At 39.9% G+C, this 14,485-nt stretch overlaps 1 protein-coding gene across 2 annotated transcripts in view; it reads left to right on the top strand.

Moving 5' to 3' along the window:
- The window catches only part of Cdin1 (CDAN1 interacting nuclease 1), a 215,709-nt gene that overhangs the window by 34,617 nt on the left and 166,607 nt on the right, over nucleotides 1–14,485 (top strand). The window contains exon 1 of one of the 2 annotated variants that reach the window (XM_057780762.1): nucleotides 12,183–12,224. The exons of the other annotated variant lie outside the window; for it this stretch is intronic. Within the exon in view, the coding sequence (XP_057636745.1) occupies nucleotides 12,190–12,224 (35 nt within the window). The 5' untranslated portion in view covers nucleotides 12,183–12,189. Of the gene's footprint in view, nucleotides 1–12,182; nucleotides 12,225–14,485 lie in introns of those variants that run through there. 2 annotated transcript variants of the gene reach the window in all.

The raw sequence follows: 14,485 nt of genomic DNA, 5'->3' as shown, positions 1-14,485 counted from the left end.
TAAAAGCTTACATAAAGGATTTAGTGCCAGGCTGATGCCCTGCCAGTCTGGAGGTTGCCCTTCTAGCTCTGAAAGGAAACTCTGCAGACTCAGGGACTAAGTGGATGCTTCTCCCTCAATGGCACAGTTCCCTGACTTCTGACTGGGTTTAGAAATGTGACCATTCCGAGCAGGGTGTGCACCTGCGCCTTCCCTGGCTGAGTGTTAGTTAGCTCAGGTGACTCAGTGTAAGATGTTGCTGATGTAGTTTTTAAGCACTTCTAAGAAGCAGTTCACAAGCATTAGGTAATGTGAAAAACTTTCAGCTGGCAGGCAGGTCTTTGCATTAAAGACAAAGCAGATGACAGCTGCTTTAGAGCCCAAGTATAATTGCTTGTTGAAATGATACTTGATGAAAATAAGGGGGCATGTGGAGGGCCACTTGGAATTGTATTGTGAAGAAGCATCTAATTGCTTGCTCCTTATGTCATTTGCTTCTTTTAAGTGACTTAAGCAAGGTAGACTCTGAAATTGTGCTTTTATAAATTGTCTCAATTGTGTAATGCAAACAGTGCAAATGTGTGATTATCCGGGCTCTTTATCTGGCTGCAGTTGGATAGTGTGTCATCTCCTTCGGATAGCTAATAAGATATTGGCTTTTGTGCTATTTACTTTATGGAAAAAATGAATAGCTTTCTTCACACCTAATTCTTTTGCCACACTTTATCTTTGATTTGGATTGATGCATATGCAAGTGTGGGGGTGGTGTGTATACTTGTTTGTACTTTATGTATAGGGACAGTAAGAGCATATGAAGTCTAGGTCTTAGTTAGATTTTTATCTTGTATTAGACAAAGATATCTGCCTCCTTTCGTGACCATCCCCTCAAGGAAATTAAGTGTCTACAAAATTGGTGACCTGTTTTTAAGAGGACTTGTAACGTCTTTCTAAATGAAAAATCATTCCAGCAGTACCTAATATTGGCAATTTTCCTCTGTCTGCTTTTAGAACTTATTGGCCAACTAGGTCAGACATTATTAAAGTTCAAAGGGCCCAGAGGGAAAAGTAATGGTTTTGTGCTACTATGAATTTTAAATGTTGCCATTTTCTCATGTTATAGCATCATCTGTTCTCACATGCCACTAAAAATGTATAGAAGTTTTCGACTAAATCCAGGGTCAAGGTTACAAGAGTCAAGATACTTCTTGCTCCTTCTTATAGATGTTCACCACCCACATTAGCTGCATACCCTATGTAGCAAGATGCCTTCCCACATTTAAAAGAATGTACTATGAAGATAGCAGGATTTTTTTTTTTTTTTGAGGGGGTGGCGGTTGCTTATCACTTCTTGGAAATGTATACAGCTTCAATCAGAATTCGGTCTCACAGCACACAGCGACTGCTGTCTATCCTGGCGCAGACGGAAGCGAGTCCTTCAGTTCCCACGTGGCTGTGTTTGACACTGAGCATGCGTAAGGCTCTCTCTGTTTTCTCATTTCTGAGGACTGAACTCAGGTCTTGCATGTGCTAGACAGGTGATTCATGCTTCCCAGCCCATAATACTTTTTGAAGATGAAACTTTTGGGAAGGCTTAGTTCCATTTTACACATACACACACACACACACTCCTACTCTCCAGCATGTAGAGTTTGTCAGCAAACAAGAGCTTGATAAAGATTTGTTGAGTCACTGAGGTGGATGTGCTGCATTTGAGCACACTGGATCTCTGGGTTGTAGAGAGTGTGACTGCATCCACCCAGGTTCCCGCTGTTGTTCCTAAGCTGTTTCAAAACCTGTGCATCCCTGACAGTTGTGATTGAGGAGATGTACAGCATTTCTATGAGTTTGGTACTTTGGCTTTGCATTTCTGACAGTCAGGAGTCAGACGTGGCTTTCATTGGTGCCCTGTGTCATCTTTCGGGATGATTTGGGTGCAGGAACTCACTGCTACAGAGGGAAGAGGTTGCAGTACCCCTTTTCAAAGCATCTGTACTTGTAGTCTGGCCATGAGCATCTTTCACCCACAAAATCTTTTCATTGATCTCTGATATCTTTTAAAAAGGAGATGGTTGATTGTTAGGAACTTTGTGGTACTGTTACCATTTTCTCAAGTGCCACAAAGGCTGGCTTATCCTAGGTTCTCTTGTCCCATGTTCAGTGTGGTTCAAACTTCTGGGCCTTCAAAGTTATCTGGAAGCAAACAGTGTGTTATGCTTGGGAATTGTTTGGCATCTCAGTTTTGAAGCAGAGCCTTCTCTTTAGTGGTGACTTTTGCTGTGTGCTCACATGTAGTCTTCATGAGTGTTTGCTCTCTAATTGAGATTTGAAATGTTTCTTTGTTTTCCCATAAAGTAGATAATGTGTTTATTTTGAGGCTGCATGAATGTTAAAGAAAGAGTGAAGGCAGATCATTCTTCTTAAGTTGTCACTATGAGAGCCATGTGCCAGGCAGTTGTAAAGCTAAAAACACCTCCTCGCTTTAAGTAGTGAGTGTCTAATGGAAACACAGATGAAGAAAAAGAAATACTTGAAATTAAAATTCAGACTCGGACTAATTTATGGCCTCCCTAAATTAAAAGTCTGAAGGTTTTATAAACTGATTTTAAGGTTTTTCTTTTAATGGTGTGTATATGTGTGCATGTGCATGCAATGCACTTGAGCATGACATGTATGGAGGTCAGAGGACAACCTTACGTGTGTAGAGGTCAAAGAACAAAGTTGGTTCTCTCCCTCCACCATGCCAGCCCCAGGGGTTGAAGTCGGGCGGCCAGGCGAAAGCACTCACTGAGCCACCTCACAGCCTCATAAACTCGTACTCCAGACCCGTGTGGCTGCTGGCTCTTAAAATAGTTGTACTAGTTTCTTCTGCCTAATTAAGAAAGATCCTTGAATTCCTTGAATGTACATTCTAGAATATTTTTGAAATTTTTGTGTTGGGGGAAAGGGTCTCCTTCCTGATTTTCTTCTTGGGACATTTCATAATTGTTGAGATTTTCATGTACTTCTAGCTTAATGCTGTCATTTTGGAAATCCCCAGTTATCTTTCATCTTTTTATTCTAAAGGACATTCTAATGACATTTGTGTTTTCAGTGTCTCAGTTGAGTGTAATATTGGGCCAGTAAAAGGAACTAGAGAAAGCATTACTGCAGGGAAGTGACAGTACAGAAAGGGTGGGAGTGGGTCACAGACCCTCTTTCTTCCCTTCAGGGTTGGGAATGCCAGCCTTGCTGTCCGAGGAGGACGGAGCAGATGGTGAGCTATAAGGAGGTAGTCAAAGGACCTGGAGTCCCAGCGCTGAGTTGTAAACACCCTAGTCTCGTACTCTGGTTGTGTGCTCTTAGTATTTTTGAGATCTTTATTTTCTAACCTGCAGAAAGGAATATTAGTGTTATATAATATTAGTGTTACTGCTATAAAAACATTGCTATAAGAACATAATGTATATAGAATTAAAAAGCATTGCATCTAAATATTGTTTTTATTCTGAAAAAATCTACTAGTTTTATAATCTTTTTTAGAAGGTCAAATTCATTCATGCTATCTCTTTGAAATTGTGGGAAGGGTAATACTTGACATAAAAGTTAGGGAAAGCTTTTTTTTTGGCTGATCAAAGAAGTTCAAGGTTTTGTTTTGTTTTCTAAGGGCTTTTAATAGAATTATTTGGTCTAAGAATTCAGGATGAAGTAAAATCCTCTATTCTACTGTATTTAATGAGACCATAAATTAGCTTTAGGGTGAAGGTATCTTTTTCCATTTTCATTTGACATAGTCCATTGATGTGTTAGTAAAAGTGGTTAGAATATTATGTATATAAAACTTGAGAAAAACTTAAGAAAGTACAGTGTTTATTTCTTCCATCATTGCGTCACTTGCTTTTAATCTTTTATGATTGTGTTTACACTAAGAATTGACTCCAGTATATGTTCCCAAAGTATTTTCCGGCAATTTTTTTACTGTTAAATATTGGGTTAAGGTTGATCGATCCCAGTTTTCCTCATTAACATCGAGTGGACTTGAGGGAAGAGAGGATGTGCCTTTAGACCTATCTTAAATTTTTCTCCCTCTCTCTTCTTTAAGTGGTGTGAAATTGGTTGGAAGAAACCCAAAGCAGGTGTTTTACAGGCATGCCAGTATGGTGTCCAGGGGACAGTGTTTACAGTAACACAGCCAGGATAGAAAGTTCTAGCCTAGGAGGATTGGTTAGTGACAGGTTCTTAGCAAAGACAACTTTATTCATTAAGAGTTAGAGCATATTTGCACATTTAACCTCAGCAGCCTGTGGGCCTACATTTAAATATTAAACATATGAAAAACCAAGGGAGGACCCTCTTGCCTGTAATCATAGCACTACATAGGTAGAGGCAAAAGGATCACAGTCATTCTTCCATCCTCAGGTAATTGAAGCCCAGGCTGGGCTACATAAGGCCCTCTTTCAAAATAACAAAGTAGCAATAGCCAAGCACCAAACTTAGTCAGTCAATCAACCTCAACTAAACAAAAACAAACAAAAGAAATACAAGGGAGTTGACTGTTAGTAGACTTGCCATGGAGCACTTGAATATTTACCCAAAGCTGTTAGTGTCCTTTCTGATCTCTGACTCTTGGAGTCTTTTTGTTTTCTCTATGATGGTCTGATGAGCCAAGTGGGAGTGGGTGTGATAGAGATGCCCCATTAGTAGCTGAACACACCACAGTCTCTTATTTTCTGCACTTTGACCTGTTATGAGTTTCTTCATTGACTACTGTCCACTGGACAAAGAGACTTGTCTGATGAGGTCTGAGAGCTACACTACTCTATGGGTATAAAAAGGGAGTTCCAGGACAGGCTCCAAAGCTACAGAGAAACCCTGTCTCAAAAAAAAAAAAAATATGTGAATTTGGAGGCAGCTTGATAGGGTGTCTATTTAGCAAAATTATAGTATTAGCTTCACCCCTGGAGCTTATGAGCTCCATCATGGGATCTTGGCCAGATTGGTTGCCCACCAGAAGTTATTGATAAGACTTTGCTGATGATACAACACCCACTTGTCACAGAGCATGGAGACATGTAGTTGGGACTGAAAGGGAGCTTCCTCCTGTTTACTGCCTCGTATAGTACTAGAAGATGCTATGCAGGGTCCTGGGGGTGGAAGGGGTCACCAACAGTCTTATCCAGCTGAGAATGTGTAAACTGCCGACATGACCAGCATGGTAAGGTATGCCTGTGGGTGCATGGGTGCATTAGTGGCATGAATGTTATAAGGGTAACCAATGACTTTCTGATTGTATTTAAATCATTTTTTAATTGTGTCTTTTTAGACCTTGAGTTTGTGTGTGTGTATGTGTTCTTGCTTACTTAAAACTATACTGGCAATATAGCTTTTTGGTTTTTTTATAGTCAAAATTGTATTTGTTTAATTAGTTGCATAATTAGTTTACATAATTAATTGTTAACTTTATTGTAGGTAAATTCATACATGCCAAGTAGAACTTCCTTCTTTCTCTCCTATTCTATATTTTTGTAATTCTGAGGATCAAACTCAGGTCCTTATGTGTACTTGAAATGTTTTACAGCTCTTTGCTGCCTTCCATCTCCCTAGTGGTAAATTTGAGTGGTGAAAATGTCTGTGTGTGTAAGATCTGTTCCTTGAAAGTTACGTTTGGGATGAGGAGTTGTACGTGGTGGTAGTGAGGGAGCCCTCAGAGCTCTGGAGAAACCTGGAGGCTGCTGGCTGTGGTGTCTGAAGGGAGCCTCATGTGACCTGGCATTTTGGTAATGAAGTCTCTGAGCCCCATGTCCTGGTCCTAGGAGCTATCGTAAGCTTTCTATTCTTAGTAAATGCTCTTTTGCTGAAACCGGATTGAGGAGATTTAAGGACTCCTTTGCAACTGGCAATCCTGTGATCTGTTGGTGCACTGGTTCTGGAAAGTTATTTGTCATTTGGAGGCAGTGATTAAGAGCTTAGAGCCCAAGGCCAAGCTGCCTGTTTACATTTTAGATGTGCTCATTCGGATCAAATACTTCACCTCTTCTCAGTTTCTTAAATCATGGAATTATTTTTATTATCACAGTGGTGGCTAAGTGAAGCGGAGCCTGGATCCTAATGAACTCTGTCCATGATGTTATATTCACTATCATAAGCGCCACGGCAGTGTGTATTTACTGAGCAGTCTGTATTTACTTTATTGGAATTCAACAGAAATGGGAAGAAGTAACACACAGGAATATTGTAGCAAAGTTCACACTGAGCAAAGTCTGCGTGTTTAGTGCTGTCTTGATGACTGAACTCCATCTCTGCTCATTTGCCGGTATCCTGAAGATACATGGGAAAGCAGGGAAAGATTTCCAGCAGTGTTAAGATGGATCTACTGGAGTCAGCTTAAGTGCTCAGAGTGACTGTCAAGGGGATCTGATTGTGAATCAAGAATAAAAGGCCTCTGGTATGATTTAAAATTTTGTTTCATAAGGGAAAGGCTTAATGCACCCGAAGACATTCCATTTGTTGTTTTATCATTGCCAGCATTTATTATTAAAGTGCGTGGTTGTGGAATAATTATAGTCCATATCATGGTGATGTTTTTAGAGAAGATTGAAAATCTGCGCTTCTTTCAGGTTAATGTAGCAGGGAAAACATGATGTCTGCTGAGGTTTCGGATACTTTGCCTGTTCTCATAAGAGTGTGACCCTGCAAGTACTGAAAGGTACTTTTATGTTAATTGCTGTATTTCCTTGTTAAATGAAAATCATGAGCGTGGTAAATTGGGGTTGGATTGGAAAGAGACCTAATGAAAGGACTACAAGATTGTTAATATTGTTATGTTAAAAAATAACAGAATTTGCTGGGTGTTGGTGGTGAACGCCTTCAATCTCAGTACTCAGGAGGCAGAGGCAGAGGCAGGCGAATCTCGAGGCCAGCCTGGTCTATAGAATGAGAATGAGTTCTGGGACAGCCAGGTCTACACAGAGAAATCCTGTCATAACAAACAAGCAAACAACAACAAAACCCAGGATTTATTTGGGATGAATATAGTAAAGATGATCGTGATTATAGCTACTATTTGTACAAGTCATAACAATTGTGAAAGTGGGCCAATCATCTTTATCAGTTTTTTTTTTTTTTTTTTTTGATTTTCGAGACAGGGTTTCTCCATAGCTTTTGGTGCCTGTCCTGGAACTAGCTCTTGTAGACCAGGCTGGCCTCAAACTCACAGAGATCCGCCTACCTCTGCCTCTTGAGTGCTGGGATTAAAGGCGTGCACCACCACTGCCCGTGTCATCTTTATCAGTTTTATTTGAGACCTGTATAATTATTAAATTAAGACAGGTTTGGAGAAAAGTCCACATACTGTACACAAAGAGAGGGAAGAAATATTTAAGAGATTTTAAACTACGTTGAACGTACTCTGTGAAAAGGCTGGAAGGGAACTGTTTTTTACGCATGGACTGACCATGTTGTGGGCACACAATTAAACTCACCTCTGCCATTTTCCCCCATGATAGCAGAGTTGACCCAATGAATAGGGTTCTTGAAGATTTTCATGAGTGGAGGATGTTGAAAGGAAGGATGTACTTACATCTGAAGTGGAAGCAAACCTGGGGACCGTTAGAAAATAAGATGAAAATGTGACATCATGGAATAAAGCCAGATGGGTTCATGAGACCCAGTGTATGGGACAAAGAGGATAGGAGCTCACATTGGTCTTCTGTGGGCATAGAGTCTGACTTAAACTTAAGACAGCCTAGCTCAGCCCTAGAACTTGAAGAATTAATTACCCATCTAAAAATATTGGCAGAGTCAGTGATTGATCACCCATCTCACAGTGCGGCCTCTTGTGTAAAGTCGTAGCGCATCATAGTCTTCTTTGCCTGCTCTAGTGAAATCCGTTAGACTGGGGAATTGAAATCGTAGAAACTTAGTTTCTTACAAGTTCAGAGGCTGCGAGTCTGAGGTCTGGGTACAAGGATGGTCCAGTTGTGGTGAGGGCCCTCTTTTTGGCTTGGGGATGGCTCCGTTCTTGCCATGTCCTCTTTTCAGTGAGTGTGCCTGGGTCCAGTCCCCTCTCCCTTTTCTTATATACCACTATCCCACCATGATTTCCTACTTTGTGACTTCACTGGTTACTTTCCATGGAGCTCTTCTGAAGGTGCCATTACATTAGGGATTGTGGCTTCAACATGGGAACATTCTGTCCATGCACCTACTAATCCTTTGGGATGAGTTCAGGGTAACCGTGGGGTGACTCTTTGGGTTCATCTGTGGTCATGACTGGAATACTGTTTCATTTTCTTATGTAAGTATTGTCATTGGTTTTTTTTTTTTTTTAACTTTTTCCTTTTTTATTTTCCATTATTTTCTTATCTTTTAAAAAATATATTTATGTATTTTAAATCAGATTCTAATATAATCTTATTTAAAATGAGTTCTACAGATTTATATATATGTACATATTTAATGTTATTTACTTCTCTTTCTCTCTGTGTGTGTATGCCCAAATTTGTGTGTGCACGAGTACGTGTCAGCAGAGGTCAGAGGAGCATATTGAATTCTCTGGAGCTGGAATTACAGGCTGTTGTGAGCACCCTAAAGTAATTGCTGAGGTTTAAATTTGACTCCTCTGGAAAACTGAGCCATTTCTCCATCCCCTGTTTTTATGGATTTTATATATATATGATATGTTAAAATTACATGTGTAAATGATGCATATAATATTATCTTTTATACAAATTATATGTACACATGATATGGGTTGTATCAACCAAGCTTGAGTTTATAGAATAGTGATTAAGATAAAATGTCATGACAATTATAAATATTTTAATTTTTTTATTAAATTTTTATCGATTTTCATGTGTTAAATTAACCCTTTTATGCGTATTTTGGAGAATTTTGGTAAGCATAGCTGCTGTATCATCATAACCATAAACTAAATGTAGAATACATCTTTCCCCTTGCTGTGATCTGAGTGCATCTCCTAAAATCTGAGTGCTGAAATCTAATGTGGTAGTATAAAGAGGCTGTGATTTAGGGGTCATCACTTGATGCAGGCAGGACCCTCATAGGTGAGTTGAGGCCTTATTAATGGGACCAAGTGAGGGGGCTGGAGAGATGGCTCAGTGGTTAAAAATGCATGCGGCTCTTGCTGAAGACTGGCTTTAGTTCTTAAACACCCATATCAGATGGCTCACAGGCATCTACAACTCAAGCTCCAAGGTGTCCAGGGCTCTCTTATGCATGTGCATATGGTTAGAAATGTAAGCACGGTGAAATAAAGAGGGAGTGTGTTCATGCCCTTGCGTTCCTTTGCCGTGAGCACACTGCACTGCTCTTCTGGAGGGCACAAGTGTAAGGTACCATCTCGAGACAGAATTAGCTCTCACCACACAGTGAGCTTCCAGTTCCTCAACCCTGGCTTTCCCCGCCTCTAGAGCTGTGAAAAATAGACTTATGTGCTTTATACATTTCCTAGTCCTGGGTTGTTCTGTTATAGTAGTACAAATGAGCCAAAATATTCCCTAAAACCACCTTTGTCCCTTTCTGTTGCCCGACACTCATCACCTAGGAACTCTTGATCTGTTTTCTGATGTATGTATGTACATTTCCACCCCAGGTGCCATAAAAAGTGAATTCTGCCTTGTGTTTGGCTCCTTGTAATTGCACACCGAAACATATCCAGCTGTTGTATGCATTGCTGCAGACGCCTATTCTTGTGTGAAGGCATTTGCTTGTCCTTTCCTCGTGGTTGTCTGTGTGCTTTCAGAACAGAAATGTGCTACACAATTGTGTAAAGGGCTTTGAAAGCTAGGAGTGTGTCAGAGTGGATTGTGTCCAGAGTCACATCACACTTGCTTTTGATAAAATCTGAGGAGTTTAGGATTTGATAGATGTTGGACTGAGGTAATGCCATAGTAGGTTGAGACTTTGTGAGACATTGGGTTGGGATGAATGCATTTTATATGCGGGACAGATGTGAATCTCTGGGATCAGAGGGTAGATAATGGTAGACTAAAATCCAGTCCTTTTAAGCATGTGATGTTTTAAACTATGGAACCTATACGTGTCATAGAGATTTGGGCTCTTTACTGATATCATTAACTTAAGGGTTTTAGTGAAAGAAAGTATCCTGAATTATTGCATTAGGTGGGCCCTATACAGAATGAATGTATCCTTGGAAAAGGGAGATGGAGGAGGTTTATCACCCACATACATAGAAGCCAATGCGAAGCTGGAACAGAGAAATCGGAAGATGTTTCTCATGAAGATTTTCATGATGCAACAACCACTAGTTAAGGATGCTGGTAGCCACCAGCAGCTGAACGAGACAGAATACATTCTTGCCTAGAAAATCAATTTGAGTATAGTAATGTTAATTTTAGACTTTTGGTCCCCCGAACTATGAGAATAAATTTCTGTCAAGATTGTGTTAATTTTTCAGAACAGCCACAAGAAACCAGTGTTTGGCTATAGAATTCTGTTTGTTTATATGTTTTGCTTTTTTTGTTTTTGTATGAGAGTAAGGCTGAAGCCCTGGCTGTGTAGCTCAGTGATAACATACTGGCCTGTCACCAGAATACCCTGGGTTTGATTTCCAACATCACACACACACACACACACACACACACACACACACACACACACACACACTGTTAAAAACAAAAATGTTGAGAAAGTGAAATTGATTCACTTGAGGGCTTTTTTTTTTTTAAAGCAACTGTGTTTAGAAAATTAGTTGTAGTAAATTGGAATTAATCATTTTTTGTAGTACTTAATAACTTAAAAGCTAACAAGGCTTTTTGGTACCACGTTTCTATTTAAGAGCCCCACTGAGGATAGGTGAAAACTGAAAGGTTGCGATGGAACACATGGTGTTGGCTAGAGGTCGACAGCTGTCCATTGACAGTCACGTCATGAGTTACTAATGCAATTTGCTGAACATTATTCGAGAAATAATTTTTTTGTCACTAATAAAAGTTAAAACTTATTCCCTAGTATCTTACTTTGTATTTTAAACATGTCCTTTTTCAGATACCTTTCTGAAGCCAAATTCATGTTAAGAATATGATCAACTCTGTTTTATTTAACATTAGGCCATTGTGATGAAAATCTTGTGACCTAAAGCCATAATTCAGTTTGTAGCTGTGAGAAAGAGGTGAGGGAATAAGGACTTTATACATTATCAAACATGCTTGTATCATTTCCTGGGATTGCCTAGTTCAAGGCAGAAAGCCCCTAAAAAGAAAAATCAGTACTTGAGGGCTTTGGGCATAGTTCAGTCAGTGGAGTGCTTACCGAACATGCTTACAGCCCTGAGCTCCATCCCTGCACTCACAAAGAAGGCACAATGGTGCACACCTGGAATCCCAGTACTCAGGAGATGGAGCAGGAGGAGCAGGAGTTGAAGGTCATCTTCGAGTGTGTTCAAGGCCTGATTTACATGACAGATGAACAAAACAACACCCAACTCAGTGTTTGAATTGGTATTGTGAATTGGACTAATTTCTTATTTATTTATTAAAACATATCTGTATATATGCACATAGTATCCTAAGTCAGTTATTCAGGTGACTATCTGGTTGATCTTTATTAAATATCTGGATTCATTCTTATATTAGAAAAATAAGGTTACCTGTGGGCTTCTTGAGTTCCAGCAGTGATATCATTGTGGCGGGACCTTCTGTTTTCTTATCCTATGGTCTAAATTAGTTTAATTACTAGAAATCTTAATAAACAACTTGTGGCTTTGGTTCTTTGCCTAGTTAGACCTGCACAGAGAGTCCAGTTTCAGTGTGACTGCTGGTTGGTATAAGGACATAGGCACAATTTTCTGATGAGCTGTAGTCAAACTTGGGACTGAGAGCAAGAGGTGAGGCCAGAACATCTGTAATCCAGGACTCTGGAGACCAAGGCAGCAGGCGTGGCTTTGAGGCTTCTCTAGGCTACATAGAGAGACCTTGCTTTAGAGCAAAGCAAAACAAAAATACTAAAAAGCAGAGAACTGCTAGTCATAGGATTTCAAGATGGAAGTAAATTTATAGAAAGCCATATTAAAGATCATGAAACAAAGATCAAGAAATACTGACTTTTCCTTTTAGATTTTAAATACATTCTGAATAAAGGCAGTGTCCCTTGTTTGTTCTTTCTTAAAAATAGAACTGGGATGAAAGCCAGAGCTCACATGAGGCAAGGGCTCTCTACTGAGGAGTACTCCAGCCCCAGTGTGATAATTCTCACATGCCTGACTGGTCAGTGTCTGTGGAACACATAAGGTATGCGCCAGAATTTATCAAGGTTTTATTCTTATGAACTGAAAACTCTCCTAAGTCAGGGAAAAATTACATATACCTTGGAAAAATAATGACTTCCCCAATTGGGAGATCATATTAAAATTGTGTTTTTATATTGGGAGATGGGGGTAATTCTTATCATTGGAACTGCCACAGGAAGGAAAAATAAATAGTTTTGATTTCATACTCATTTTTTCTCAACTTTTATTGATTCTCTGTGGATTTCACATCATGCATCCCGATCCTACTTATCGCCCCATCGCCTTGCTTATATCTATGAAAAATATTTCTGCCCTTACAAACCTCCCACTAATAAATAAATAAATAAATAGGAGAAGAATTTCATCTTGGAAGCTATGGAATGGCCCATTGAGTTGCACAGTTTATTCGATAGTCCGTTCATTTTTACTTGTAAATGTTCATAGATTTGAGTCAGTCATTGGTCTAGTTCAAGGCTTCTGTTGTCTGCTATACCACCAGTAATGGGCTGTCTCTGGGGCACCTCTTGGATGTCCTCTTATTGTTTTGTGTTGTGGAGATTCTGCTGTTTTAAATCTATAGGTCCATTTCCTTCACCTGCTCCAACAGTTCATAGTTGCGGTAGATGTTGGGGTGAGCCAACTTATAGTCCTGGTTCTGGGCCTGGGTGGTAGCTGAGTTGGTCAACCTGCCAACTCTCCTTCATGATCACTACCAGGGGTAGCTCTCCAACCCTGTGGCTAGCTCAGCCAATGCAGCCTGCAGCAAGGGGCAGGGCTAATTCTCCTGCTCTCAGGCCCCCAGATCCTGCCATGCTTACACTCACACCACCAGGGTCAGTTCTACTGTTTTGCCCAGGAGAGGTGCAGGACCCTTTATTCTGGCTGCTGCAGCAGTTCTATGGATGTGTGTGTGTGTGGGGGGGAACCAGCTCTCTCACCTGTCACAGGTAGCAAGGGATGGAGGAGGAAGGACATCTCCCTTACCCATGCCACTACCTCATACTAATTTTTAATCTTTATTTTCTTTAGATACGTAGTATGAGCTTCACCATTCTAAAACAGCACACGATTAATTCAGTAATTTTTAGTATATTCATGAAGTCAAGTAGTCCTCACCATGACCTAATTTTAGAGCATTTTCTTTCTAAAAAGAAACCTCATGCTCATTAGCAAGTACCCTCTGTCTCCTGCAAACAGCCTTGGCAACCAACCACTAATGTACTTTTGGTTCCTGTGGGTTTTCTTATTCTGGACAGTTCATATAAATGGAATCCTGTAGTATCTAGCCTGGCCTTTGTGATCAGAGGTTGTTTGTTTGTTTGTTTGACTGTATAATGTTTATAAGGTTTTCTGTGTCAGAGTGTAGATCAATCCTTAATTTTCTATCAGATAATATTCTAGGATATGAATATACCACATTTCAGTTATCCGTCATCAACTGATTGGCATGTGGCTTCTGTCTACCCTGTGTCTATTACGAGCAGTGCTTCCTGAACACTTTATGTGGGGTTTGGTGAGGACACATTTTCAGTTCTTGTCATATCTCAAGGAGTTTCATTGCTGAGTCATAGTGTAACTCTGTTTAATGTTTTTAATTTATTGTTGTTATTAGTGTGTATGTGAGAGAGACAAATGCAGAGCCAGGGAGCCAGAGATCATCTGTATGCACGAGCGCTGTGGTACGTAGAGGTCAGAGGATGGTTTTTGGAGTTGTCTGTACTGTAGATTCTAGGATCAGTGCAGGTCATCTGGCGTGCATAGCTCAGTGCTTTTTACCTGCTGAGCCATCTCCCCAGCCCTATTCTGTGTTTAATGTTTTAAAGGGTCAACAAAGTCTTCTAAAAATCTGCACAATTTTCAACCTGCTCCCCTTGTATGACGGTTCTTCTTTCCCTACATCATTGCCAACATTTGCTAATATCTGTGGTTTTTCCTTATAGTCACTCTAGCCAGTGTGGGTTAGTCCTTTATAGTGGGTTCAGTCTGCTTTCCCTAATGCAGTGGTCAACATTTTGCATGTACTGGGAGATGTGTCTATTCAAGCTCTTTGCTTATATTAAAATTATGTCTATATATTTTCACTAAATAAGAATGGGAAGGGTCATATAAGTTCATTTTCTTTGGTTATGTTTTCCCTCATTCCTATATAAATATATACTTTCTCATAATGTGAATATTTATGACTTACAGTATGAGTTCCTTTTTCCTATAGAATAGACTGTTACAACAAAGTTGCCTGTAAAGCAAGTCCACTGATTTATA

This window comes from Chionomys nivalis, chromosome 9 (genome assembly GCF_950005125.1).
Source record: "Chionomys nivalis chromosome 9, mChiNiv1.1, whole genome shotgun sequence".
NCBI lineage: Eukaryota > Metazoa > Chordata > Mammalia > Rodentia > Cricetidae > Chionomys > Chionomys nivalis.
The sequence above is the reverse complement of the archived record's forward strand: the minus strand, read 5'-3'. Positions and strand labels throughout refer to the sequence as shown.